The following is a 23,869-nucleotide window of genomic DNA, read 5'->3' on the forward strand; positions in this document are numbered from 1 at the left end:
TAAACTTCCATCATGAAGTATGCAGTCAGTCCATATGGTACCTGTCTTGAGTAGAAAACATTACAAAAAAAATTAAAGGGCTTACAGCTGAGGAGATTCCTACCATCTTGGCAAATTTATCCTAATAGTGAAATTGATTGTCTTTTACCCAAAAGGGCAAAATGGTTTACTCAACTGTGAACTGCTAGATTTTGTAGGAACATCTGGTTTATTTCCTAGATACATTTGCAAAGAAGGAAGTCTGTTTTCATTTTCAGGTAGACTTGGAGACATAGTAAGAGTTGTAAAAATAAAAGGATCACAATTCAAATGCTAAAAAGTGCTAGACAAAGAAAAAAGAAACTCTCAAAATGAAAGCAATACCAAAAAAAGGACAAAACAGCAACAATATACCTAAAACTAATAGCAAATCTCATTTGTATTCATTCTATGCCCAAACCATCATCTAAACTTGCCATAGAAGTAATTGCTTCCTTTTCTATCTTCCCACTCCATCCCCCACTTTTTTTTAACTTTGTAGCCTTGTGAAATTAATAATTCAGTTTAGAAAATACAGATTTATCTTGCTTAGTTTGCTCCTTATGAATTTACAAGTGTAGCGAAGTTGAGCAAATTAAATTACACTTTAAATTCACTGAAGAGTTGACCATTTAAAGGAATTCTATGGAGAATTCTTCACAAACAGAAAGATCATGTCCTGCTAATCAAGGAATTGCTATTTAATGTATATCTCTTTTTATACATAAGCATCATTAGATTAATTGGGAAAATATTCATTGCTCATGGACAGGCTGAACCAATATATCAAAAATGACAGTTCTATCTAAATTATTTATTCATGACAGTCAAACTACCAAAAAGTTATTTCATAGAACTAGAAAAAAATAATATCAAAATTAATCTGGAAGAACTAAAGGTAAAGAATACCAATGGAAACAAGGGGAGAAAGAAAGTAAAGGAAGATAACCTAGCCATACCAAATCTCAAAATGAATTATAAAGAGGTAATTATCAAAGCTATTATGTACTGGCTAAGAATAGAGTTGGGTCAACAGAATAGATTAGGTACACAATACATAGTAGTCAATGACCATAGTAATCTACCGTTATATAAGCCCAAAGATCCAAGCATTTCAGACAAAAACTTATTATTTGAAAAAACTGCAGGGAAAATTGGAAAATAATTCAGCACAAAGTAGGTATAGACCAACATCTCACCCCAAACATCAAGATACAGTCAGATACATAATTCAAATGTAAAGGGTGATACCAAAAGCAAATTAGGAGAGAATGGAATAGTTTACCTGTCATCTTTATAAATAAGGGAATAATTTAGAACCAAAGAAGATATAGAGAGCATTACAAAATGTAAAATGGATAAATAAACCAATGCAACCAAAATTAGAAGAAAACAAAAAAACTGGGGAAAAAAATTTTACAGCAAATATCTCTGATAAAGGTCTCATTTGTCACCAAATCAAATTTATAACAATACAAGTTACTCCTCAATTGATAAATAATTATAGGATATAAACAAGCATTTTTCAGAAAAAGAAGTTAAAGCTATCTATAATCATATAAATAAATGTTCTAACTCACTATTGACTAGAGAAATGCAAATTAAAATAACTCTGAGGTAACACCACATATATCAGATTAGCTAATATGACCAAAAAAAATTAAAAAATAAAAAACAGGAAAATGTTGGAGGAAAAAAGGGGAAACTGATACACTAATGCATCGTTGGTGGAGTTGTGAACTGATCCAGCTATTCTGAAGAGCAATTTCCAACTACCCAAAGGGTTATAAAGTTGCAATATACTTTGATCCAACAATATTACTGCTAAGTCTGCATCCCAAAAGAGATTTTTTTAAGTGAAAAGAACTTATTTATACAAAAATATTTATAGCAGCTCTTTTTATGGTGGTTAAGAATTGGATATTAAAGGGATGCCTGTTAAGTTGGTAATGGCTGAACAAGTTGTAGTATATGATTGTAATAGAATATCATTATGCTATAAGAAATGACAAGCAGGATGATTTCAAAAAAAAATTTTTAAAAAGACTTACATGACCTGATACAAAAGGAAGTAAGTAGAACTAGAAGAACAAATACAAGTAAAAGCAATATGGACAACAGTGACTTAGCTATTCTCAGCAATGCAATGATCCAAGACAATCCCAAAGAACTCATGATGAAAAATTCTATCCATCTCCAAAGAACTGATATTGTCTGAATTCAGATTGAAGTATTATTTTTTCTACTTTCCTTTCTTTCTTCTTTTTTTGTTTGTTTTCTTATACAAAATGACTAATATTTAAATGTTTTGTATGATTACACATCAGATTATTTATCCTCTCAGGAAAAGGTAGCTGAGGAGAGTAAGAACAGAATTTGGAACTCAAAAAAAATTTTTTTTAAGAAATGTTAAAAAAATGTTATTGTCTATAAATGGGGGGGGAGATAAAATATATAAAAATAAATAAATGGACATCTTCATATATAGGGCTTCCTTAAAGTAGAAAACCCCAATGATAGGTGGGGGGATAGTCACAAAAAATGGGATATAGATCTGTAATAATGTCAGTGTCAATCAGTTAAGGTATATATGTTACTGAAATAATAAAGAGGTATCAAAGTCAGATATTTAGGTGATCTAAACTCAACGTAGAAAACAGAGTAGAATTAGGTATTTTTTAGAGCTAGAAGATTGACATACAAATGCCTGACAGCAATTAGATCTATAGGAACATAGTGCTTGTACCAACCTTAATGCCAAAGTAACTTGGACCTCATCTTCTTATATGCAAAATGATGATATTAGATGATATTAGACTAAATCAGGAGTTCTTAACTTTTTTGTATCATGGACCCCCATGGTAGTCTGAAGAAGACTATGGACCCTTTCTCAGAATAATATAGGTCACCTGAATTCATAATTTAAAGAAATGTCAAATCTTAAAAGGGTAGTAAAAATAAAGATTGAATTTTTCCCATCAAGTTCACAGATCTGAAACCTATCCAAGAACCTCCATGGGGATTTTTGGATCCCAAATTAAGAACCCTTAGAGTAAGACATCTCTAAAATCCTTCTGGTTCTAGATTCTATGATCCTATAATTATTAAATGTGAATGGAGTTCATGCAAATTTGCTGCATCTAAACCATAATTTCTGTAAGGCAAGTGATTTCTGAAAAATTGATTGTTAAGAGTGGCTAGATTAAACTACTGCTACATTATCTGGACCCTACTTTGTCCCAAAATAACTTTGTGTTTTAGATAAAGCTGATCAATAGCTGGCATTGCTATTTTAAGAGATAACTCACAAGGTAAAGAATTGTCTTTCTTTTTAATAAACAATTAATAAAAGAGGAAATATATAAAATAAAGATAATTAAAACAATAACAGCTGTAATCAAAGATATTTATTAGTCACAACTCGAGAGCCTCTTGGAAATTAATTGCACATAATGTCATTTTGAATTTTGCATAAGAGAAAATTAATCACAATCCTTTTTTAAAAACTGCTGAGAAAAAAAATTGTGTTATGGATACATATTTTCTATTATATGACTCACTTGTATCAAAATCTGAAAGATTTTATTTGGGTAAGAAAAACACTTACTATAGTTTTCTTTTTTTACTATAATGTATTTTTATGATTTGTGATTTTGGAGGTGTGTTTTTTTTTTAACCTAGTAGTCAAGCTCTGTATTTTCAGCACATCTAAGAAATAAACAAAAATGCTGTGTAGTGTTTTTCCTTTCCTAAGTTCCCTGATGAAAAAATGTCCTGACTGAGCTTCATCATCCATCATCTCCCGATGAAACATGAAAGTTTACAGAAATATGGCATATACCAAAGCAGATCAATGTTGTTTTAAAATATTTTAATAGTGCAGACTGCCACTTTAGGAACCAAATTTTGTATTATGTTGAGTCTTACATCTAGTCTGCACTAACTATACTTTGATCACTCTATCAAAAGATCAAAATTTAAATATTATGCAAATTGTATTTCCTTAATGTTTCCTTTTTTACATGAAATCAAACAGAAGACTTGTTTCCCCTCTGAAAACAGAGGACTATAAAAAAAATCAACATGTTGAAACTAAGAGACAATCTTTACAAATATAATCCTACTTCATTCAGTTAAAGATAACTATCTCTTCTTTAAAGAGATCCAAATAAAGAAGAATTATACTTTTTTTCTTAATAGAATTCCAAACATCAATTTTCAAGCCTCTTAATGTATGAAAAGAATGGACTGGATTACCTACATCATTATGACAAATGTTCTTAGGCCATCCTCAGTGATAAAGATTAATTTCAGAAGAAATGTCACACATATGTCCTTACTGAAAACACTGTGGCTTCAATGAGTAGAAATGGGGCCAGTAATTGAGCAATGGCTGAAATTGAATCTAAAGCAATGAAAGAAAATGTCACTGTTCCAGATTAATATCTGTATGTATATTGAGTTCATTAAATATAAATGCTACCCAATGAGGTACAGAGAAAATATTACCTTACCTCCACATGGAATCTTTGATTTCTAAGGAGCATTGTATAGTATGTGTAAAAGACCATTGAGATGAGGAAATTAAAGTGGCCATTCCATACAATCATTTTCATAAAGGCTATAGCACAGGTTCTGATAGGAAGGGTCTGAAATCAATTCAACAAGCATCTAGCAAGCACTTATTCTGCAAGAAATTTTATATTAGATAAGAGCATATCTAAAGATTATCTTAAAGACTAACATAAAGCACAATCTGGCATTTGATGTCATCAACTATCATCTAGTCCAATCCCAACATTTTAAAAATAAGGAAACTAAGGTCCAGAGAGTTTAAATAAAGTACCCCAAATCACACAAATACAAAGTTATAGACCTGGAATTTGAACTTCATTTCCATTGCTCTTTCTATGATACTAATATTCTGGTAGTTGTCTAACATTATGGGAATCTTTCTAGTCTACTCTCTAGAAGTCACATGATAGAAGCTCATATATACATATATATATATATATATATATATATATAGTACTTAAGAAACCAGTTCCTTTATATTGCCCAGTGAAGTAATTAATGCAGCTTGTATTCTTGCCATTTTGTGTATATAAGTGGTTAAGACTCAGGGAGTGTTAAATTACTCATCCAAGGTCATAGGCATATAGGATATACAAGTGAAAAAGACCATCAAAATAGATCAAAGCCCTTTGTTTTATAGATGAGTAAAATGAGAACTATTTTTTGTCCAACGTTGAATAAGCTAACAAATAACAAAGCTAGGTTTTAACCCAATGTCTAGTGCGTTTTCTACTATATCTCAACAGAGTGCTAGACTTAGTCAAGAAGACCCAAATGAATTCTTGCCTCTGTTACTTCCTAGCTAGTAGGCTAATCATTTAACTGCTCTGTCTCATCTGTAAAAATGGGGATAATGGTAGCAAATCCTTCACAGGGTTGTTGCGCAAATCAAATGTGGTAATATACAGAAAAGACTCTGCAAACCTAAAAGAGGTGTATAAATGTTAATTACTCCAGGAAAGAGTTCTTTTCCAGGCTTCTAGCTCTATTTGAGAGACTGAAGGGCAAAATAAGAAAGAGTAGCACCTTCTTCCATACAGATGAGCTAAAGAAAGATCACCATCTCCTGTTCAATTTATAACAGCCAGAACAAGGAACAAGGAAATTATTCAAGATCCATTTAGCTCTCCATAGAAAGTTTGCTTATAGTTCTAAGATTCTATAATTAGCATTACACAGGGAAATTTGGGGCAGGTGCTCCTTTAAAGGATAACAAAGACACTATGGGCATTTTCTATCCATAGTACTTCTAGAGATGAAAACATGGATTTTCCTAGATAGAACTGGACAATGTTTTGGCTTTATATTTCGTCTGAGATGATAAAGAATCTCATTCTAATTATACTGATTCAGAACTAAGTTAAATTGTAAATGATTACAGCAACACAATTTGCTCAGGAGCACAAAGTATTTTTAGGGAAGTTTTTCATATCTATTCTAAATTTAACAAAATGAAGCAAGCAGTAAGAACATGGGTAAAGCAATTTAAGAGCACATGCTCATACACATACAATTTTCCCCGTTAACTTCTCCAAACTTGGGCAGATTCTTAGTTGACAAATATAAGGTCACTGATGGAGCTTCTACTCAGTAGAATTTGCCTTCAAAAACCTATGCCACAATAAGGCATCAGAATAGGACTTTACAGAAGATTTAAAGCTATTAAAATCTCAACACGAAGTAAAATTGTTGCAGGAAATATAGATTACTTTTTATTATCCATAGGCTAATTATTCAGTTTATAGATTTGTTTTTCCTTTTCTCTTCTCTTGCTACATATGTCTCCATAGAGAGGAAATTAAAAAATGAAAAAAATGGAGCTTGGGGTCATCTGTAGATTTTATTTATTCAAGTTCTTGGGGAGGGGGCAGGGAACAGAAAACACCATCACTTCATGACTCCATCAAGGGTTCACCAATGTAGAAATCCCACAATCATATGGTGATCCAATAGTGGAAAACAAGGAAAAATAAAATATAGCAACCTTTGCAAGGGCATGGTAAAGAAGATGGTCTCATTGGCTGTTGTGATACTTATTTGTTGTCCTTGGATAAGAGATATCTATAGTTTCATCTAAATAGAGTAACAATTTAAATATGTGTATTTGTAGATAGATAGATAGATAGATAGATAGATAGATAGATAGATAGATAGATAGATAGATAATCATCTCCCCCAGGAAAAAGAAATCCTACTGATTGGCTGTATTCTCTAAGCCATCTTGAAAAACAGTAAAAAGCAAATCTGTACCTTAGGAGGCTGACTAGTCTGCCTTAGCATACTAATTAATTTCTTTGCTTTTGTTCTAGACTCCTATCTTTGACTCACAGTCATTGAACCCCAGTTGACCAGTATGCCTCTGTCAAGAACTCCCATTCCTCTTAGTCAAGAGATTCTCCAATAATACCTTTCTCCATTAGTGAGGGGATTGTTTGAATTTTTTAAACCAATTGCTCAATTTTCTTATATAATTTTTAAAAAATTGATAGATAACTCAATCATTTATAATCAAAGAATGCCATCCTGATTAAACTGATTCAGAACTAGGTTAGATTGTTTTTAGGATTCACAGGATTATTTTCAAAGGTAATTGATGTCACCATTAATAAGAATTCATTGAGTGTCTTCACTATGTACAAAGAACAAGGCTAATCGATGAGAGAGACATAAATAAGTATAAAAGGCAATCCCAACTCTGTGCCTATGAACCTAACACTGTGTTATGTGACACATCAATAGCAAGGGGCCATTTTATTATCTGTAGACCAAGACCAACTTGCTTCCTAAGCAAAAAAAAATTTTTTTTTGCTTAAGGTAAGGCTACTCTGAAAGGCTATTCAGATACTTCCTGGGCAAGTCATTTAAATTCTGTTTATCTAAATTCACTGGAGTAGAAAATGGCATGCCAGCCAGGATCTCTGCAAAAAAACAAAACAAAACAAAAAACATGAACAGTATGGTCCATGGGGTCACAAAGAGCCAGATGACTAAACAATAACAAAACACCATTCTATTTTCAAAGAGTTCCAGAACATCATTCTATAAGCAAGAGAAGGGATGACCCAATAAATACAAAGTTATGATCTGTTATCAAAAGTTACTTTTTAACAGCTGGGCTTAATTCCTTCCTGCTGCTTCTTAACCCAATTCAAGCCTTTGAAATTCCTTGATCCTCTGGGATTTCACAAGTAAATTGGCATCAGACTCACTGAAGAGCCCAAGTAGCAATACGGATCTTATCACGCTAATTGTAGAGGCAGTATGAGTGGCTAGAATGTTGGACTTGGAATGTTAAAGTCCTGGATCCAAATTTCAGCTCTGATACTTGATAGTTATATAACTTATGGGCAAGTGCCTTAGCCTCTCTGAAGTTGTTTCTTCATCTGAAAATGGAGATATTAATGTAGTACCTATCTTCTGATAGTTGAAAAGTTTATAAAAACATTAGTTATTTTGGAGAACAATTTGGAACTATGCTTAAGGGCTATGCATACCCTTTGACCCAGCATCACTATTATTAGGTCTACAATCACTCCCCCCCCCAGAAGATCAAAGAAAAAGGTAAAGGACCCATATGTATAAAAAATATGTATAGCAACTCTTTTGTGATGTCTAAGAACTGAAAAAAATGAGGGGCTGTTCATCAATTCAGTGACTGAACAAGCCATGGTACAATATGAATGTGATGAAATATTGTGCTGTTTAAAAAAAAAAAAAAAAAGGAATGGACTTGGGATCAGAAGGTTTGAGGTTCCAGACTAACTCCGATATGAGAATAATAAGTCACTTCACCTCTTGGCAGGAAGGTTCCCTCATCCATAAAATGATATTACCAATACTTTTAAACCCTCCCCCCCAGGATTGCTGTGATTGCTTGGAAAAAAAAAAAAAAAAAAAGGGAGGATAGTTTTAGAAAAACCTAGCAAGACTTATATAAACCAATGAAAAGTGAAGTGAGCAGAACCAAGAGAATGATTTACACGGTAACAACATTAACATTATAATAATAATCAATGATGAAAAACTTAACAAGTTTCATTAATATAACATTCCATGACAATTCCAAAGGACTCATGACGAAAAATGTTATCCACCTCCAAATAGAGAACTAATGGACTCTAAGTTCAAAATGAAGCATATTTTTCTCTCTATTTTTCTTGCTTTTTTTCCTCTTACAATATGGATAATGTGGAAATATATTTTGCATGACATCATTTTATATATAAAGATATTGTATTTCTTTCCTTCCAATGAGTAGGGCAAAGGCGAAGGAAGGTAGAACATTCGGGACTGAAGATAAACATTGAAACATCAGTTACTGTTAGACAATCTTAGCTATGCCTAGGTTCTTGAGTTTTGGGGGCTAAAGTCATTGTGGTATTGTAAAAAGAGGAACAGACTTGGGATCAGAAGGTTTGAGGTTCCAGCCTAACTTTGATATGAGAATAATAAGTCACTTCACCTCTTGGCAGGAAGGTTCCCTCATCCATAAAATGATATTACCAGTACTTTTAGCCCCCCCCCCCAGGATTGCTGTGATTGCTTGAAAACCTTAAACCATGTACTTATAGGCTATTATATTTAACCCTCACCATTTCAGCAAAGAACTCAGCTGAAGTTTCTAAAGCAAGGTTACAGCAATATGAACAAAATTGCAATGAAAAATCATCGTAAAACCAAATGAACTAACCAAATCAATATAAAAAAATGAATTCAGATGGGCTTATTATGCTGAGTCCACACTTTCATAGTTTTCAAACAAGCTTCCTTACTTTCTATTTTGAGACACAGAAAGTCTACCTAAAACATCAATAATTTCTTACTCAAAGGTCTAGTCATCACCTTACAGAACCCTACTTCAATCCATGTACTTCCATAAAGGAACCATTTTCTATGAATAGAAAATTAGCTACAAACCACACTTGGGCTGACAATGAGTCAATTCCTCATAGTAAGAGGTTTGAAATCTCACATTGATGCCGCACATGCCATTTATAATACTTACGCATTACAATAAGGTTTCTTCTCATATCCTTTATAGTTGTTCATGTTTAATGCCATCTTGCAGACTTCACAATGGAAACATCCTTTATGCCAGTACTAGGGAGGAAAAAATTGAATTATTATGCTATCACTATTTTCCAAGTTTGATATAATATTAAAGATTACAAATGACATGAGGAAGGGCTCTTGGAGGAAGTTCTTTGAGGTGGGATATCAAACCATGTCTTTTATTCACTAAACAATACTGCCTCTAAATGAATTAAAAATGTTAACTCAATTTCTTTCTAAAATTCAAAAATGCATTCAACCAGGGGTTCTTAACCTGAGATATATGAACTTTTAAAAAGTAGTTCAATAACTACAATCCAATATAATTGGTTTCCTTTGTGATCTCACATATTTTATTCACACATTTAACAATACTCTGAGATGGACTTCACAAACTTTACTAAATTGTCAAAAGATTCTCTAACCAAATAAAACAGAGAAACTATTCACTATGGGAATTTGAATAGAAGACATGCTTGCCAACTTGTAGTTAAATAAAAAATGGCAGCTTTTTAACCTTAAGGGTTTTTTAATAACTTATTTTCAGGTTTTTAGGGAGAGGAACAACAGTCCATGCAATACACATTCTGGGAAGGAAGATGGTAGAATAGTAGGAAAGCCCTGTCCTAAAGTCAAGAGAGTGTTTTGTTTAAATCCGGCCTGACATTTACTAGCTGCCTGACCCTAGGGTCACTTAAATACTTTAGGCCTCCTTGTACTCATTTGCAAAAGGGGAATAATAATACATATTGAATTATTTAAAAGATAAAATGAGAAATCTCTGTAAAACTTCAAAAAACCCTTAAGATGCCTTAATTACTAGTTGATATTTTTATTACCCTATGAAAGAAGCACAAGCTTTTAGTTGATTTTATTGCATTTCTATTTACTGTATCCACAGAAAACGAAAACTGATTAATGGAGAAGTCGTTGCCTCGAGGTGTTTTGTTTTTGTTTTAGCATTTTTTGAACCTCTCAAAGAGTAGATACTTCGTGGGAAAAGTCTGAGTCTATCTGAGTGACGTAGTGGCAGTGGAAAGGGCAGTGAATGTGGAGGGGCACCTCGGGCATCCTACTCCTTGCTCCCAACGTGACCTTGGGCAAGCTCCTGTGGACCTCGATTTCTTCCCTTTCGAAATGAGGGAAATTGGACTAGTTCATCTCTTAAGTAAGGCCCCTTCCAGCTCAAAATCTTACAGAGTAAAAGTAAATAGCAAACAACAACAAAACCAAATCTGGCAATTTGAAAAAGGAAAAAGAAAAGCCCAATAATACGGTTAGATGAGGTTAGAAGCACTTCTCGTCTACGATTTCCACCAATTCCACGTTGGATCCCGAAAAGGGGTTTGTTTTAACTGGGCGTCACTGCGAATTATCAATGGCATGGGAAATATAGCATCTGTCTACATTCCCCTCCTTCCTCGCTCCCGCGGGTGGCTCTGCGTAATTAAAAGTAGCAATCACAGTTACATCGGAGGAACAGCCGGGTAATGCTGTGCCATCCACGGGGCCTCTTTCAGCCCAGGGAAGCAGTGGAGCCGTAGTGACAGCAGGGCTTTCACCTATTACATTGAACTCCCTCCGGAGAGAGGCGGGAGGAGAGGTAGGGAACGCCGGAGAAGCCGGAGTTTCTGCCAAGAGAGCCGAGCGCCCGCCCTAAGCCAACGTCAAAGGTGCCGAGGCCCGGGACCCGCGCCAAAGCCTCGGCTTTCTCGGGCAAGCTGGAGGTCCGGAGCTGGGGCGGGGGAGGCGAACAGCTGGATGTCGCTTCTTCCCCCTCTAAGCAATGCGGCAGCGGCTGCCCGGTGGCATCTTAAGAACTATTTGTTTCTCTGCCTCCCTGCGATTCCCAGCCGTTCCGAAGGAGCCAGAGAGATAGAGCTGGGGGCTTAGAGAGAAGGGGGGAGGGGGACAGAGAGGGGCTCCCTTCACTTAGCAAGTCTGCCGGCCCTTAGGAGAACCCCGAGCTCTTCTCACCCTATTTTCGACCCCCATCTTGGGCAGGACGGGCGAACACTGCCTGGGAGCAGGCTCCGCAGCCCTCTCCCCCCTCTCGGGACCCCCTACTCCAACTGAAAATTTAAACACTCAACATCTGACCTTCCCGGGGGGGTTGTTTTCCTTTGCGCCGACTACCCTAACGAGCTCTCGTACAGACTACTCTCTACACACGCGCCGCTTGGCTTCCTCTCGGAAGCCAAACTTCTAGCAGGTGCAGCGGCTGCCCGGCGCCAGGAGGTGGGGGCTGGCTCTCTCCGTGCCCGCTCGCTCTCCCTGCCTCTCTTTCTCTCTCACCCCTCGCTCACCTTATCCAAGCAGTTGACTTTTTCCGTGGGATACACGACTTTCCCACAGCGGGCGCACTGGGGGTTCATTTCTGCTGCTCCCGGACTAGGTGACGACTAGGAGGAGGAGGAGGTGACTGAGGCTGCTACTGCTCCTGCGGCGGGGCTGGCGGCGGCGGCTGGGGGCTCCGGAGAGCCGGTGTGACATCCCCTTACGAACTAGCCCCCCACCACCTCCGGGCTGGCTGGCAGTCACACCCGCGCGGGGCTGCGGCGGCGGCTACTGCTCGGGGCCGGAAGGTCGAAGCAGACGACAGCGGCGGTGGAGGCTACAGCCCCCGGCTCGCTCCTTTTGCCGACTGCAGCTCCGCGACATGCGGGATGGGAAGGAGGAGAGAAGGGGAGGGACGGAGGGTGCGTGAGTGTGTGTGAGTGTGTGTGTGTGAGTGTGTCTGTGAGTGCGTGCGCGTCCCGCTCCTTTCACCCGTGTGGCCACCAACGGCAAGCACCAACGCAACGCACTGCAAAGCAGCCTCCTCCTCCCGTACTCCCCCTCCTCCTCCTCCTCCTCCTCCTCCTCCCGTAGCCGCCGCCGCGGCTGCTGCTGATGGAGCTGCGTCTCCCTTTCACTCTAGGTACAAATGACTCATCCAGATAGATAATTTCTCCCTTCCTTCTCTATCTCTCTCTCCCCACTGTGCGAGAATAAACCAAACCCATGGACGCTCCTGGACCAAAGTTGCAGTGAACGAGCACGTCGGGTGTATAGGGAGGGAGAGGAGGAAGCCGGAGAAGCGGTGACAGCGGCGCCGCGGCTGTGGCGTAGGCTGGAGCGGCAGCTCTGCGGAGACAGGAGAGGGAGGAGAGCAGCGATCCTGCCGAGCGCTTGGAGATGCTCCCTGCTCCCATCTCCAACCCCGGCAACCTCGGGGGAGGCGGGGGAGGAGGAGGAGGAGGCGTCTCTGCGTCCAGCCGGCGCTGGACAGCAGCGTCCGCGGCCGCCCCCGCCACGTACACCCCGGTCCCCAACCTGCAGCTCTTCGGGGACGAAAGAGAAAAGCAAAGGGAGAAGTATCTATCCCTACCAGCCTCCCCTCTGACTGAGGAACCTCTCTAAAAGTCAAGGAAATGATTCCCGATTCCCTCCGCTATAATCTCTCCCTGAGGCTGGGAGCCGGAGGCAGATCGGCCTCAGCTGTTCCCGCAGCTGCCTCAAGCTCCCGGAGGAGCAGAACTCCCCCTCCCCGCCCACCCCCGAGAGAAGGCTACCACGGGAGCACGGGAAAGTGAAGGGCTCGCACCCTAACATTTCTCCCGGGGGGAGTGAGACCATCCAGTCAGATGCAGTTCTCCCGCACCATTGCTGTTGGCAGACTTGCCTTTCCAACATCCCATCCCCCTCGTTTGTTTGTTTTGAATCTGCTGTTTGAAGGAAGGCTGGTCATGTGGGGCCCGGGTCTGTGTTTATTTTGAGAAACTCCCATTGAACCTGGTGTGATTTGGTTTTTAAGTTTTGCGATCAAAATCCACTGAAAAAATGCAGGTAAATTCCCCAACGCTCTCACCCAGCATAGAACTCCTCTTGGTAGTCTAATGACAATCAGAACATGAAGTTGAAGGGATACATGATAGCTGTCTAATTGCACTATTTTCCAAGCTAAGAACATGAAAAGCGAATGGAGCAGGATTTTTAAACAGTCTGAATAATTCACTACTTTGGCTATTACAGAGAAGCCAACTAAACCAACACCTCTTTAAGGCTTGGTAAATGCCAAATAATATTTGTGAAAATTTTACCTTAATTTATGTGGCTGTATAATAGACATATATACACTTTAGCTACAGCCTCTCAGGTAGAGCAGTTAACAGAAGAAAATTATTGACTTCTTCCTCTATTAGGTAGGAGGCACTACGGAGTGTTTCTTATGTAACAATGCCCTATTGTGTAACTCTTCTGGAAAGGTAACTACTTAGGAAGCTTCAGTGAAACTTGGAAGCCTTTGAAGTCATTTATTATAGAGCTTACAATCACATCTCAAAAGCAAGAGGAAACAACAAATCCAGTGTCCATAGCCATTTGAAAGAACTTGAAGTCAAAAAAAAGTCTACATTCATAAGAAATGAGTTATTTTTCAATATTAGTTTCTTATTTCTCCTTAAAAAGCAATAAATTATTGTAAATAATTAATTTCATCACGTAAAATTTTAATTTAGCTGAGAGATTTTGATGGTGGGGGGGGTGGGGAGAGAATAATGGAAGCTTATAATTTTGGACCTGACAGATAATTTAACTAAGCATTGAATTAATTATTAGCAAACTGAAACTGAGCTATTTTCTTCTTCCCATAGCTAAGAATCAAGTATTCAGTAACATATTTTACCTCTATTCCATCTGCTTTCTCCTGAAATTTATTTTCACCAAACTCATTTTTTGGCTTAAGGATTTTAAAATCTATTTTAAAGCCTCCTTTACTGATGCAAAAAGGTTCTAAGATAGTGTTTGTAGGCTGGATCTGAGCTTTCTAAATTCAACATCTAAATTCAAACCAACCATTCAGTTGGTACCTACAGAGACAAAGTTCATCCAATCCACTGCCTTCAAACTGTCCAAGGTAGTTCTGTCCATTCCTGTGTTCTCCATATAGACAGTTAAATCCTTGATCTTAATCAACCAAAACTTCCCCTTATTATAATTTAGGTTCATGTCTTATAATCTGGGGCTGCACTATGCTAAAAGCAATTGATCAGCAGCCCCTCTTAGAAGCCTTCATTAGTTGAGCCCTTTTTTTCCTCTAAATTAAAAAATTGAGTTCTTTTTATTTTTCTGTCTAGGAGCTGTCCTTCACTGGACCTCTGTAGAATCTTCAGTCATCTTCATTACTCAGATTATTTCTATCTAGTGCTTAATCATGAGCATTAAATAATACTTGATAATATTAGGGAAGGCCTGTATTGATTTTGAGAAACACAGTAAATCCTTTCTTTGGTGGACATGCTGGGGCAAGTCATTGATGAATAACACCTGTTTCATCAAAGAGGTGAAGCTAATGAAATTGCAAAAGAGATTGTTGGATGTTTTCTTTCCCTTCTATTAAAGACACAATGTTCAAATTGAGAGGCTACCAATAAACCACAGATCTTAGAAACTGGGCTGTGTCTCTTGGACTCAAATTCACTATGATGTGTTCCCAAAGAGTAAAAGGGGAGGGAACTTTCTCCATCACCACTACTACTATCCCACCCCCAACTCAAGGATGAATGAAACTCATAACAATGTACAAACCCCATACAGAAACCATTCCATGGAGTTCAGACACTTTAAAGAGATTATCTCATTTAGTATCAAAGTGTCTGCAAATTAGGGAGAAACTAGGAATTCAGACATTAAAGAGAGTTCCAAATTCAGGAGATGCTGCAGAGACTGGGCTACTTGTTCTAACACAATGGAATTTCTATGTACTGTTTCTTAATGAACTGAGTTTCTAAGTATTTTAGGCAGAAAGAATATTAGACAGGATGAAAGGGGAATTTCAATTTTAAAGGAACGTTACAGACTTGAATATTAATAACCCTATAGTAGATCAAAATTTATTACCAAGAGGAAGAAATATATTTTACAAAAGTGAAAGCAATTCCCCCCAAAAGTTATCAACAAATATAATGTTTTAAAAAGCTATAAAACCTTTTAAAAGGTTTTTATCATATATAAAAGGACTATGGCTGCAAAATGTTGCATATGTAACATTTGTTGTGATGATCAATTTTATTTAACTTTTTTTCCTCACAAAAGAAGTTTCCAGGTGTGGTGCGGAATATATAATATAAAACAAGACTTAAAAAATAAATAGGAAAAGGGGGGTTATTTTTGTTTGTTTTTTTAAAGACAACTTTATCTCTATAAATGACATCTTTCCCAACTAGAATGGAAGCTTCTCAAGGAAAGGGATTATTTTGCCTTTAGCTTTGTAACCCCAACATGCTCTTAATAATAGAACTGTTATAAATCAAAGTAAATATAAGTAGGCCTCATTCATTTAAATATTAAGGACATATTCATAAAACAATTGTATCAGTATGGCATACTGGTCTCTAACAATTACTACTTAAAGTAGCAAGTCACTTGATCTGAGTCTAAGTTTCTAAATAAAATAATTCAGGATTCAACATATTATACCAACAATGATCTACTTAATTTAAAATAAATTAGATAAAATAAACTTCTCCTAAATTACCTAGGCAACTGAGGAAAAGGTAAATTTTATTCAAGTTAAAGGTAGGTTTCACCCAAGTGTCTAAATAATTGAAGAATTGAAGAATCCAGATAATTGTATCATTATCTTTGTGTCAATCAACTCTGCATATATACAAACATCAAAAAATTGACTTTTAGGAATTAGCATATAATACATAATTTTAATATTAATTTAAGGCAGCTATATGGTACACTAGATAGAACATCAGACCTGTAATCAGAAAGGCCTAAATTCAAATTTAGCCTCAGCTACTTCCTAGCTACATAACCCTGAATAATTCACCTGAAATTCTGTCTGCCTCAGTTTCCTCAATTTAAAATGAAAATAATAATAGCATCTATCTTCCATGGTTGTTGTGACATTTAATGAGATATTATTTGCAAATCGCTTTGCACAGTTAGTGACACATAGTAAGTAATTAGTAAATGTTTTTAATTTTTTTAAACAAAAATAAGTTTATATCTAGTGTGAGTTGAAAGGTTTTCTGGCTCAACATATTTAATTGCTACAAATGTCTTAATAACTATCACTTATAAGGAAAAAAGTCAAAAACTTGAATAATTTCAAAAATATAAAATATGGCCAATATATCAAAATCTACTTACTGGCAGAAAACTTGATATGTTTGAAAACTATTCTATTATCATAAGATATTAGAGCTGAAACTTTAAGAGATCATCTATTCTAATATTCTATTTTACTGATAACAGAACTGAGGGCCAGGGAGTTTAAGACTTAATAGACAGGAAGTTAAGTAGCAAAATGAAAATTTGAACCAAACCTTTGTAATACAGATGCAGAATTCCTTCTTCCATAAAACACCATGCTATCATTAGAACCCAGGTCTTCTGATCTTCCTCTTGTCTAAAAGGACACCAAGAGAATTTAGGCTATTTTTCAAAAAATTAGTTTGATTTGGTTTTGGAAGTTATCCTGGGTAAGTGACTTGCCTAGGATCTCACAGATAGTAGGTGTCTGAGGCCAGATTTGAACTTGGGTACTCCTAAAAATAGGGCCAGCATTTTTATCCACCATGCCATCTAGCTGCCCCAAGACCATATATATTTTTTAATAATAATAGCTTTTTATTTTTCAAAATATATGCAAAAATAGTTTTCAACATTCACCCTTGCAAAACTTATGTTCCAGATTTTTCTCCCTCCCTTCCCACCTCCCCTGTCCCCTAGACAGCAAGTAATCCCATTAAACATGTACAATTCCTCTAAACATATTTCCACATTTATCAGGCTGTGCATGAAAAATCAGATCAAAAGGGGAAAAAGCAAGAAAGGAAAAGAGCAAACAAACAACAAAGGTGAAAATACAAGGCCATATATTTTTGCTGACATCTTTATTTATAATGTCTCTGTAATTCCCTTGGTTATGCAGACTTTTTACTTTTTCAAACAAGGAGATGAAGTTAGCCTCGCATGACCTGGTCTTGGTGAATCCAGGGTAATATTTAATGAATAGAGCTTTCTTTTCAAAATTCTTGCAAACCATTCTTTTAATAATGCATTCCTGGTTGTTGGTTTTTTATCTCCTGCCTTGAATTCTTGGAGGACAACTAGATGAGATTTCTTTCATATGGGGTTCCATCCCCACTAACCATTTCTCTTCCCAATCCAAAGATTATTTTTCTTGGAAAATAAACAGAAGGAAAATAAGAATTGATTTTCTCTGTTTTCTCATTACTTTCCTTTACCATTCCATTCATTTGAACCCTGATGCCTGTTTTGATCTCCTTATTACCCCCAAAAGAGCAAAAAGAAAACCTTTTTGGTTGTCATTAGTATTTTTGGATTTGGGGCTTAAGCATTCTTGTTTATTATTTCACTTAAAGGACATTTAAAAGGAATTCAGAGACTCTCAGGTTCACTGTACACTTGGACAAAATCTCCTATCTAGGAAATCCAAGAAGTGGTCATTCACTTTTTTCTGGAAGCCATCTACCACCGAGGGCAGCTGTTTCCATGCATTCAAGGCAGGAGGCTCAGGCCTTAGGATGCTGAAGGAGCTAATAGATTGGGATTATTGGGCTGTGGTTAGTGATCTTTCAGACAGTTCTGGTGAATGGGAGAGGAGCTAGATGACTGGAGATGAAAAAGAGAGAATGAAGAGTCTACAATTTGTAGTCTAGTGAGCTTGACTTTTATTCCTGGAAAACTTCTAAATACTTGGGGGGAAGGCTATCCCAAAATCTAGGGTACATGTTAGACTATTCATGATTTTCCTGTCTTCTATCATAAACTCTATTCTAGTGACATTCTATCACATCACTTGACTCTGAGATATTGGCTAGTTCCATTTCATGAACTATTTCTGAGCTGATCAAAATTAGGTTCAGAATAACAGTTCCTCAATCAAACTATCCCTCTTTGCAGATGACACGATGGTATACATAGAGAACCCCAAAGACTCTGCTAAAAAGCTATTAGAAATAATTCAGAACTTTAGCAATGTTGCAGGATACAAAATAAATCCGCATAAATCCTCAGCATTTTTGTACATTACCAACACAATCCAACAGCAAGAGATACAAAGAGAAATTCCATTCAAAATATTTGGGAATATATCTACCATAGGAAAATCAGGAATTATGTGAGCAAAATTACAAAACTTGGGTACTCCTAAAAATAGGGCCAGCATTTTTATCCACCATGCCATCTAGCAGCCCCAAGAACATATATATTTTTAATAATAATAGCTTTTTATTTTTAAAAATATATGCAAAAATAGTTTTCAACATTCACCCTTGCAAAACTTATGTTGCCACAAAAATATTAAATAATTGGAAAGACATTAAGTGCTCTTGGATAGGCCGAGCGAATATAGTCAAGATGACAATACTCCCTAAACTAATCTATTTATTTAGTGCTATACCAATCAGACTCCCAAGAAACTATTTAAATAACCTAGAAAAAATAACAAAATTCATATGGAAGAACAAAAGGTCAAGAATTTCAAGGGAAGTAATGAAAAAAAAAAAATCAAATGAAGGTGGTCTAGCTGTACCTGATCTAGAACTATATTATAAAGCAGCAGTCACCAAAACCATTTGGTATTGGCTAAGAAATAGACTAGTTGATCAGTGGCATAGGTTAGGTTCACAGGGCAAGATAGTGAATAAAAATAGCAATCTAGTGTTTGACAAACCCAAAGATCCCAATTTTTGGGATAAGAATTCATTATTTGACAAAAACTGCTGGGAAAACTGGAAATTAGTATGGCAGAAACTAGGCATGGACCCACATTTAACACCACATACTAAGATCAAAATGGGTCCAAGATTTAGGCATAAAGAACGAGATCATAAATAAATTAGAGGAACATAAGATAGTTTACCTCTCAGACTTGTGGAGGAGGAAGGAATTTGTGTCCAAAGGAGAACTAGAGATCATTATTGATCACAAAATAGAAAATTTTGATTACACCAAATTAAAAAGCTTTTGCACAAACAAAACTAATACAAACAAGATTAGAAGGGAAATAACAAGTTGGGAAAACATTTTTACAGTTAAAGGTTCTGATAAAGGCCTCATCTCCAAAATATATAGAGAATTGACTTTAATTTATAAGAAATCAAGCCATTCTCCAATTGATAAATGGTCAAAGGATATGAACAGAAAATTTTCAGATGATGAAATTGAAACTATTTCTACTCATATGAAAGAGTGTTCCAAATCACTACTGATCAGAGAAATGCAAATTAAGACAATTCAGATTGGCTAAGATGACAGGAACAAATAATGATGAATGTTGGAGGGGATGTGGAAAAACTGGGACACTCATGCATTGTTGGTGGAGTTGTGAGAAAATCCAACCATTCTGGAGAGCAATCTGGAATTATGCCCCAAAATTATCAAACTGTGCATACCCTTTGATCCAGCAGTGCTACTACTGGGCTTATATCCCAAGGAAATACTAAAGAAGGGAAAGGGACCTGTATGTGCCAAAATGTTTGTGGCAGCCCTTTTTGTAGTGGTTAGAAACTGGAAAAAGAATGGATGCCCATCAATTGGAGAATGGTTGGGTAAATTATGGTATATGAATGTTATGGAATATTATTGTTCTGTAAGAAATGACCAGCAGGAGGAATACAGAGAGGCTTGGAGAGACTTACATCAACTGATGCTGAGTGAAACAAGCAGAACTAGGAGATCATTATACACTTCAACAATGATACTGTATGAGGATGTATTCTGATGGAAGTGGATATCTTGAACATAGAGAAGAGCTAATCCAATTCCAATTGATCAATGATGGACAGAATCAGCTAAACCCAGAAAAGGAACACTGGGAAATGAGTGTAAACTGTGAGCAATTTTTGTTTTTCTCCCCATATTATTTTTACCTTCCGAATACAATTCTTCCTTTGCAACAACAACAACAACAAAATTTGGTTCTGCACATATATATTGTACCCTAGGATATACTATAAGATATTTAATATGTATGGGAATGCCTGCCATCTAGGGGAGGGGGTGGAGGGAAGGAGGGGAAAATTTGGAACAGAAGGGAGTACAAGGGATAATGTTGTAAAAAAAATTACCTATGCATATGTACTGTCAAAAATGTTATAATTATAAAATTAATTTTTAAAAAAGAAAGGGAAAAAAAAAGAAAAAAAAGAATAATAGTTCCTCTTATCATTTCCTTCACCTTTTAAAAAATGAAATAGTCATTAAGTCAAATGATAAATTTATCAGCTTTTTTCCCCATAAAATATACACTGTGGAAAGGGGTAGGAGGGAAAAAAGGGAGTAAGGAAGAGAGAGACAGAGAGGGAAACACAGAAAAGAGAGAGAGAGAGAGAGAGAGAGAGAGAGAGAGAGAGAGAAAGAAAGAGAGTCAGCATATGCTCAGCTACTTGAAGTCTATAGTCACTACTATCATTGCTGTAGTCATGACTATTCACCACTTATAAAAGTCTTTCTTCGATTCTTCATCATAGCAGAAAGGTCAATCTGGGACACTAGAGTTATAACAACATACCACCTGAGTCAGGTTTTACCACATTGAAAAGGATTTGAATGTGATCATGGCAACAGATTGTGCCTGTTTTCCAAAGACCAGCCAAGGTAAGTTCTTAGAAACTCAACACCAGTAGACTGACAACTTGGTGATGAATGCTTTGGCCATGGGAATCCATGAAACAAAGAAAATTACAAAGTGACTCCCAAACTTTTGCAGCTCCTTTTCTCCTCTACAGATGGCAGACAGGCAAAAAAAGCAAGCAGAGGGTACTAAGCATCCCATATTCTTTGACAGATTGCAAAGACAGAGATGGCTTTGTTTAATAATTCTCCTTTGATAAAGAACATCAAGACAGACATAAAACAAGGAAAGGCATACTCACCAAAGGTATGTGCCACATCATAAAAGATATCCAACTTGAAGTTCAAATGGATTCTCAATAGATGTTGAGATTCATCTGCTAACAGATGAGAATGGGCTAACGGCATCAAACATGGAGGTTTGGATGGCATGATTTCCCAGGTCCTGTCCAAGTCTGAACCCCATATAATTCTGTAAATGAAAAATGAATGAGTGATGATACTGATAAGTTATAAGGAATGAAGAAGAGAAGTTGAGGGAAGTCCTTTTAGATGAATTCAATCTTCTCTGTAAGGTATGAAGCTAAGTTATTTGCTACAAGTACAAGGTTGACAGTGGAGATGGGAAACCTGGGGTGTTAATAATTTCTAAGCTTCAGTTGCTTCATCTATAAAGTGGGATTTATAACACTTATACATATTAATAACTACTTCCCTTATAGGCTGATATAAAATCAAATGACCTAACGTATGTAAAGCATTTTATAAATGTTCAAACACTATGTAGATGTCAACTATTATTCCCCCTCCTAATAGTAATAATGATGATGTGAGAGAGAAAAGAAAAAAGCTTAGAATATTCAGAGTAATATTTGAGACAGAGTAATAAAATGAGTAATGAATAATGAGATAGAGAACAGAGAAGGGTTGGACAAGAGGACTGTATAACAATGGTGAGAGACCGTTGACTTGTAGATATATAGAATTGTAAGAAAGATGAAGGGATTAAAATATATCAAATTAGGGATGATTGAAAGAACTGAAGTTATTTATTCTAGAGAAATGACTTGGGTCACACGGAATGGATGGAATATATTGCCTATCCTCAAATATTTGAAAGGCTTTCTACAACTTTAGCCTTTAGATAAACATTATGGGGAATCTTGATTTCAGTTCGACATAAGGAAACTTCTCTAACAATGTGAGCTGTTGAAAATTAGAATGCACTGTCACTTCCCCGTTACTAGGAAGTATTCAAACATGGTAGATGATATATAGGAATACTATTGAGGAAATTGCTGAATGGGATAGTAAATTATAATAAATGATCTCCAACTCCAGGATTCTAGGATCTAATAGGGAACTCCTACATTTAAAAACTGAATCAATGTGATTTTTAAATATTATTTCACTTGTTAGACAACTACCTATAAAAACATACCCTTTGCCAGCACAGATCAGCATTTTCTTGAAAACTCAAAATCTTGGAGATGACTGAGACATTTCTAGGTTAAGTGACTTGTCCAAAGTCCCAAGCCAATATGTGCCATAAACAGTATTTGAACTCAGGTTTTCCTGATTCGAAGGTCAGTTCTCAGTCCAATATGCCAAGCTGTCACCCATACCTTGCTTGACTTGTTTCATATATATATATATATATATATATATATATATATATATATATATAAATTACTTCTGAATCATCTTCCAACCTTAATAAAAGGTCAATCAATGAAAACAAAATTTCTAAGTAAAAAAAAAAAAGGTTTTGTTTTATAGTCTTACATCAGCAGCCAGGGATATATTTTGACCAGACTACATTTTAACATTAGGAATTTCAGCACATTTTGTAGACATTCCATCTCTGAATGGAGTTGCTATTCAGGTCTAGTGGGAGGACAACATGGAAGGAATGTTTCGTTGTTTTAATTCCTTGGAGGAAGTGCTGAGTATTCTCTTCTTGAAACTCTGACTCACTAACTAGCATTCTTTTAGACTTCAGAGGCAACTTGATTTCCAACCTACTTGGCAAGAGATTTGCAATTACAGTCAATGACAAATAAAAGGTTGATCTTTTGGGGAAAAATTTCAGGCTAACACTAGTTGGTATAATTTATGCACAGTTAATGAATAGGGTTTTAAAATAGGCATAAAAGGATAGGATGGCCCTGGGTTGACCTAGAATTCTGTGGAGACCTGTCTGAAAATGGAAATAAAAGAGAGAGTGATCAAAACTCCAAAAAGCAAGTTTTGCTATTCAAAAATGTAAAAAAAAAAAAATTGTGAAAGAGAAAGTTTTTTTAATGGGATGGGGCAAGCTAAGCAATTTTAAAAGCTTGGTTTTTATTATAGACCAAAAAATGAACAAGTCAACAATATACTGTATATTCTTGTTCAGGTCCAGGAATCTCATTAGCATAAATTGTGGAGATCTATGGGAAATATGTAGCAGCTTTCCATTGTTCTAAGGTTTTGAAGTATTGTGGGCCTTGCCTCAATTAGACTCTCCAGAATTACTTACCCAGCACAGGTGCTACAGGGCTACATCCCTTGATTTGATTGACCTAGCTTTGAAGTTTATCTATGCTCTATAGTTCCATTTCTTACACATTATCCCTGAGTTCTTCAA

General features: G+C 36.4%; 1 protein-coding gene across 2 annotated transcripts in view; it reads right to left on the minus strand.

Annotated features, from left to right (window-relative positions):
• The window catches only part of NEBL (nebulette), a 464,176-nt gene extending 451,063 nt beyond the window's left edge, over positions 1-13,113 (minus strand). Inside the window, exons 1-2 of one of the 2 annotated variants that reach the window (XM_074266882.1) lie at positions 11,952-13,113; positions 9,599-9,693 (exon numbers count right to left, since the gene is read on the minus strand). In XM_074266882.1, the coding sequence (XP_074122983.1) occupies positions 9,599-9,693; positions 11,952-12,020 (164 nt within the window). In that variant the 5' untranslated portion in view covers positions 12,021-13,113. The remainder of the gene's footprint in view (positions 1-9,598; positions 9,694-11,951) is intronic. The other variant, XM_074266881.1, reaches the window with a different exon arrangement.
• Positions 13,114-23,869: the final 10,756 nt, after the last annotated feature.

Source organism: Sminthopsis crassicaudata, chromosome 5, assembly GCF_048593235.1.
Source record: "Sminthopsis crassicaudata isolate SCR6 chromosome 5, ASM4859323v1, whole genome shotgun sequence".
Taxonomy (NCBI): Eukaryota; Metazoa; Chordata; class Mammalia; order Dasyuromorphia; family Dasyuridae; genus Sminthopsis; species Sminthopsis crassicaudata.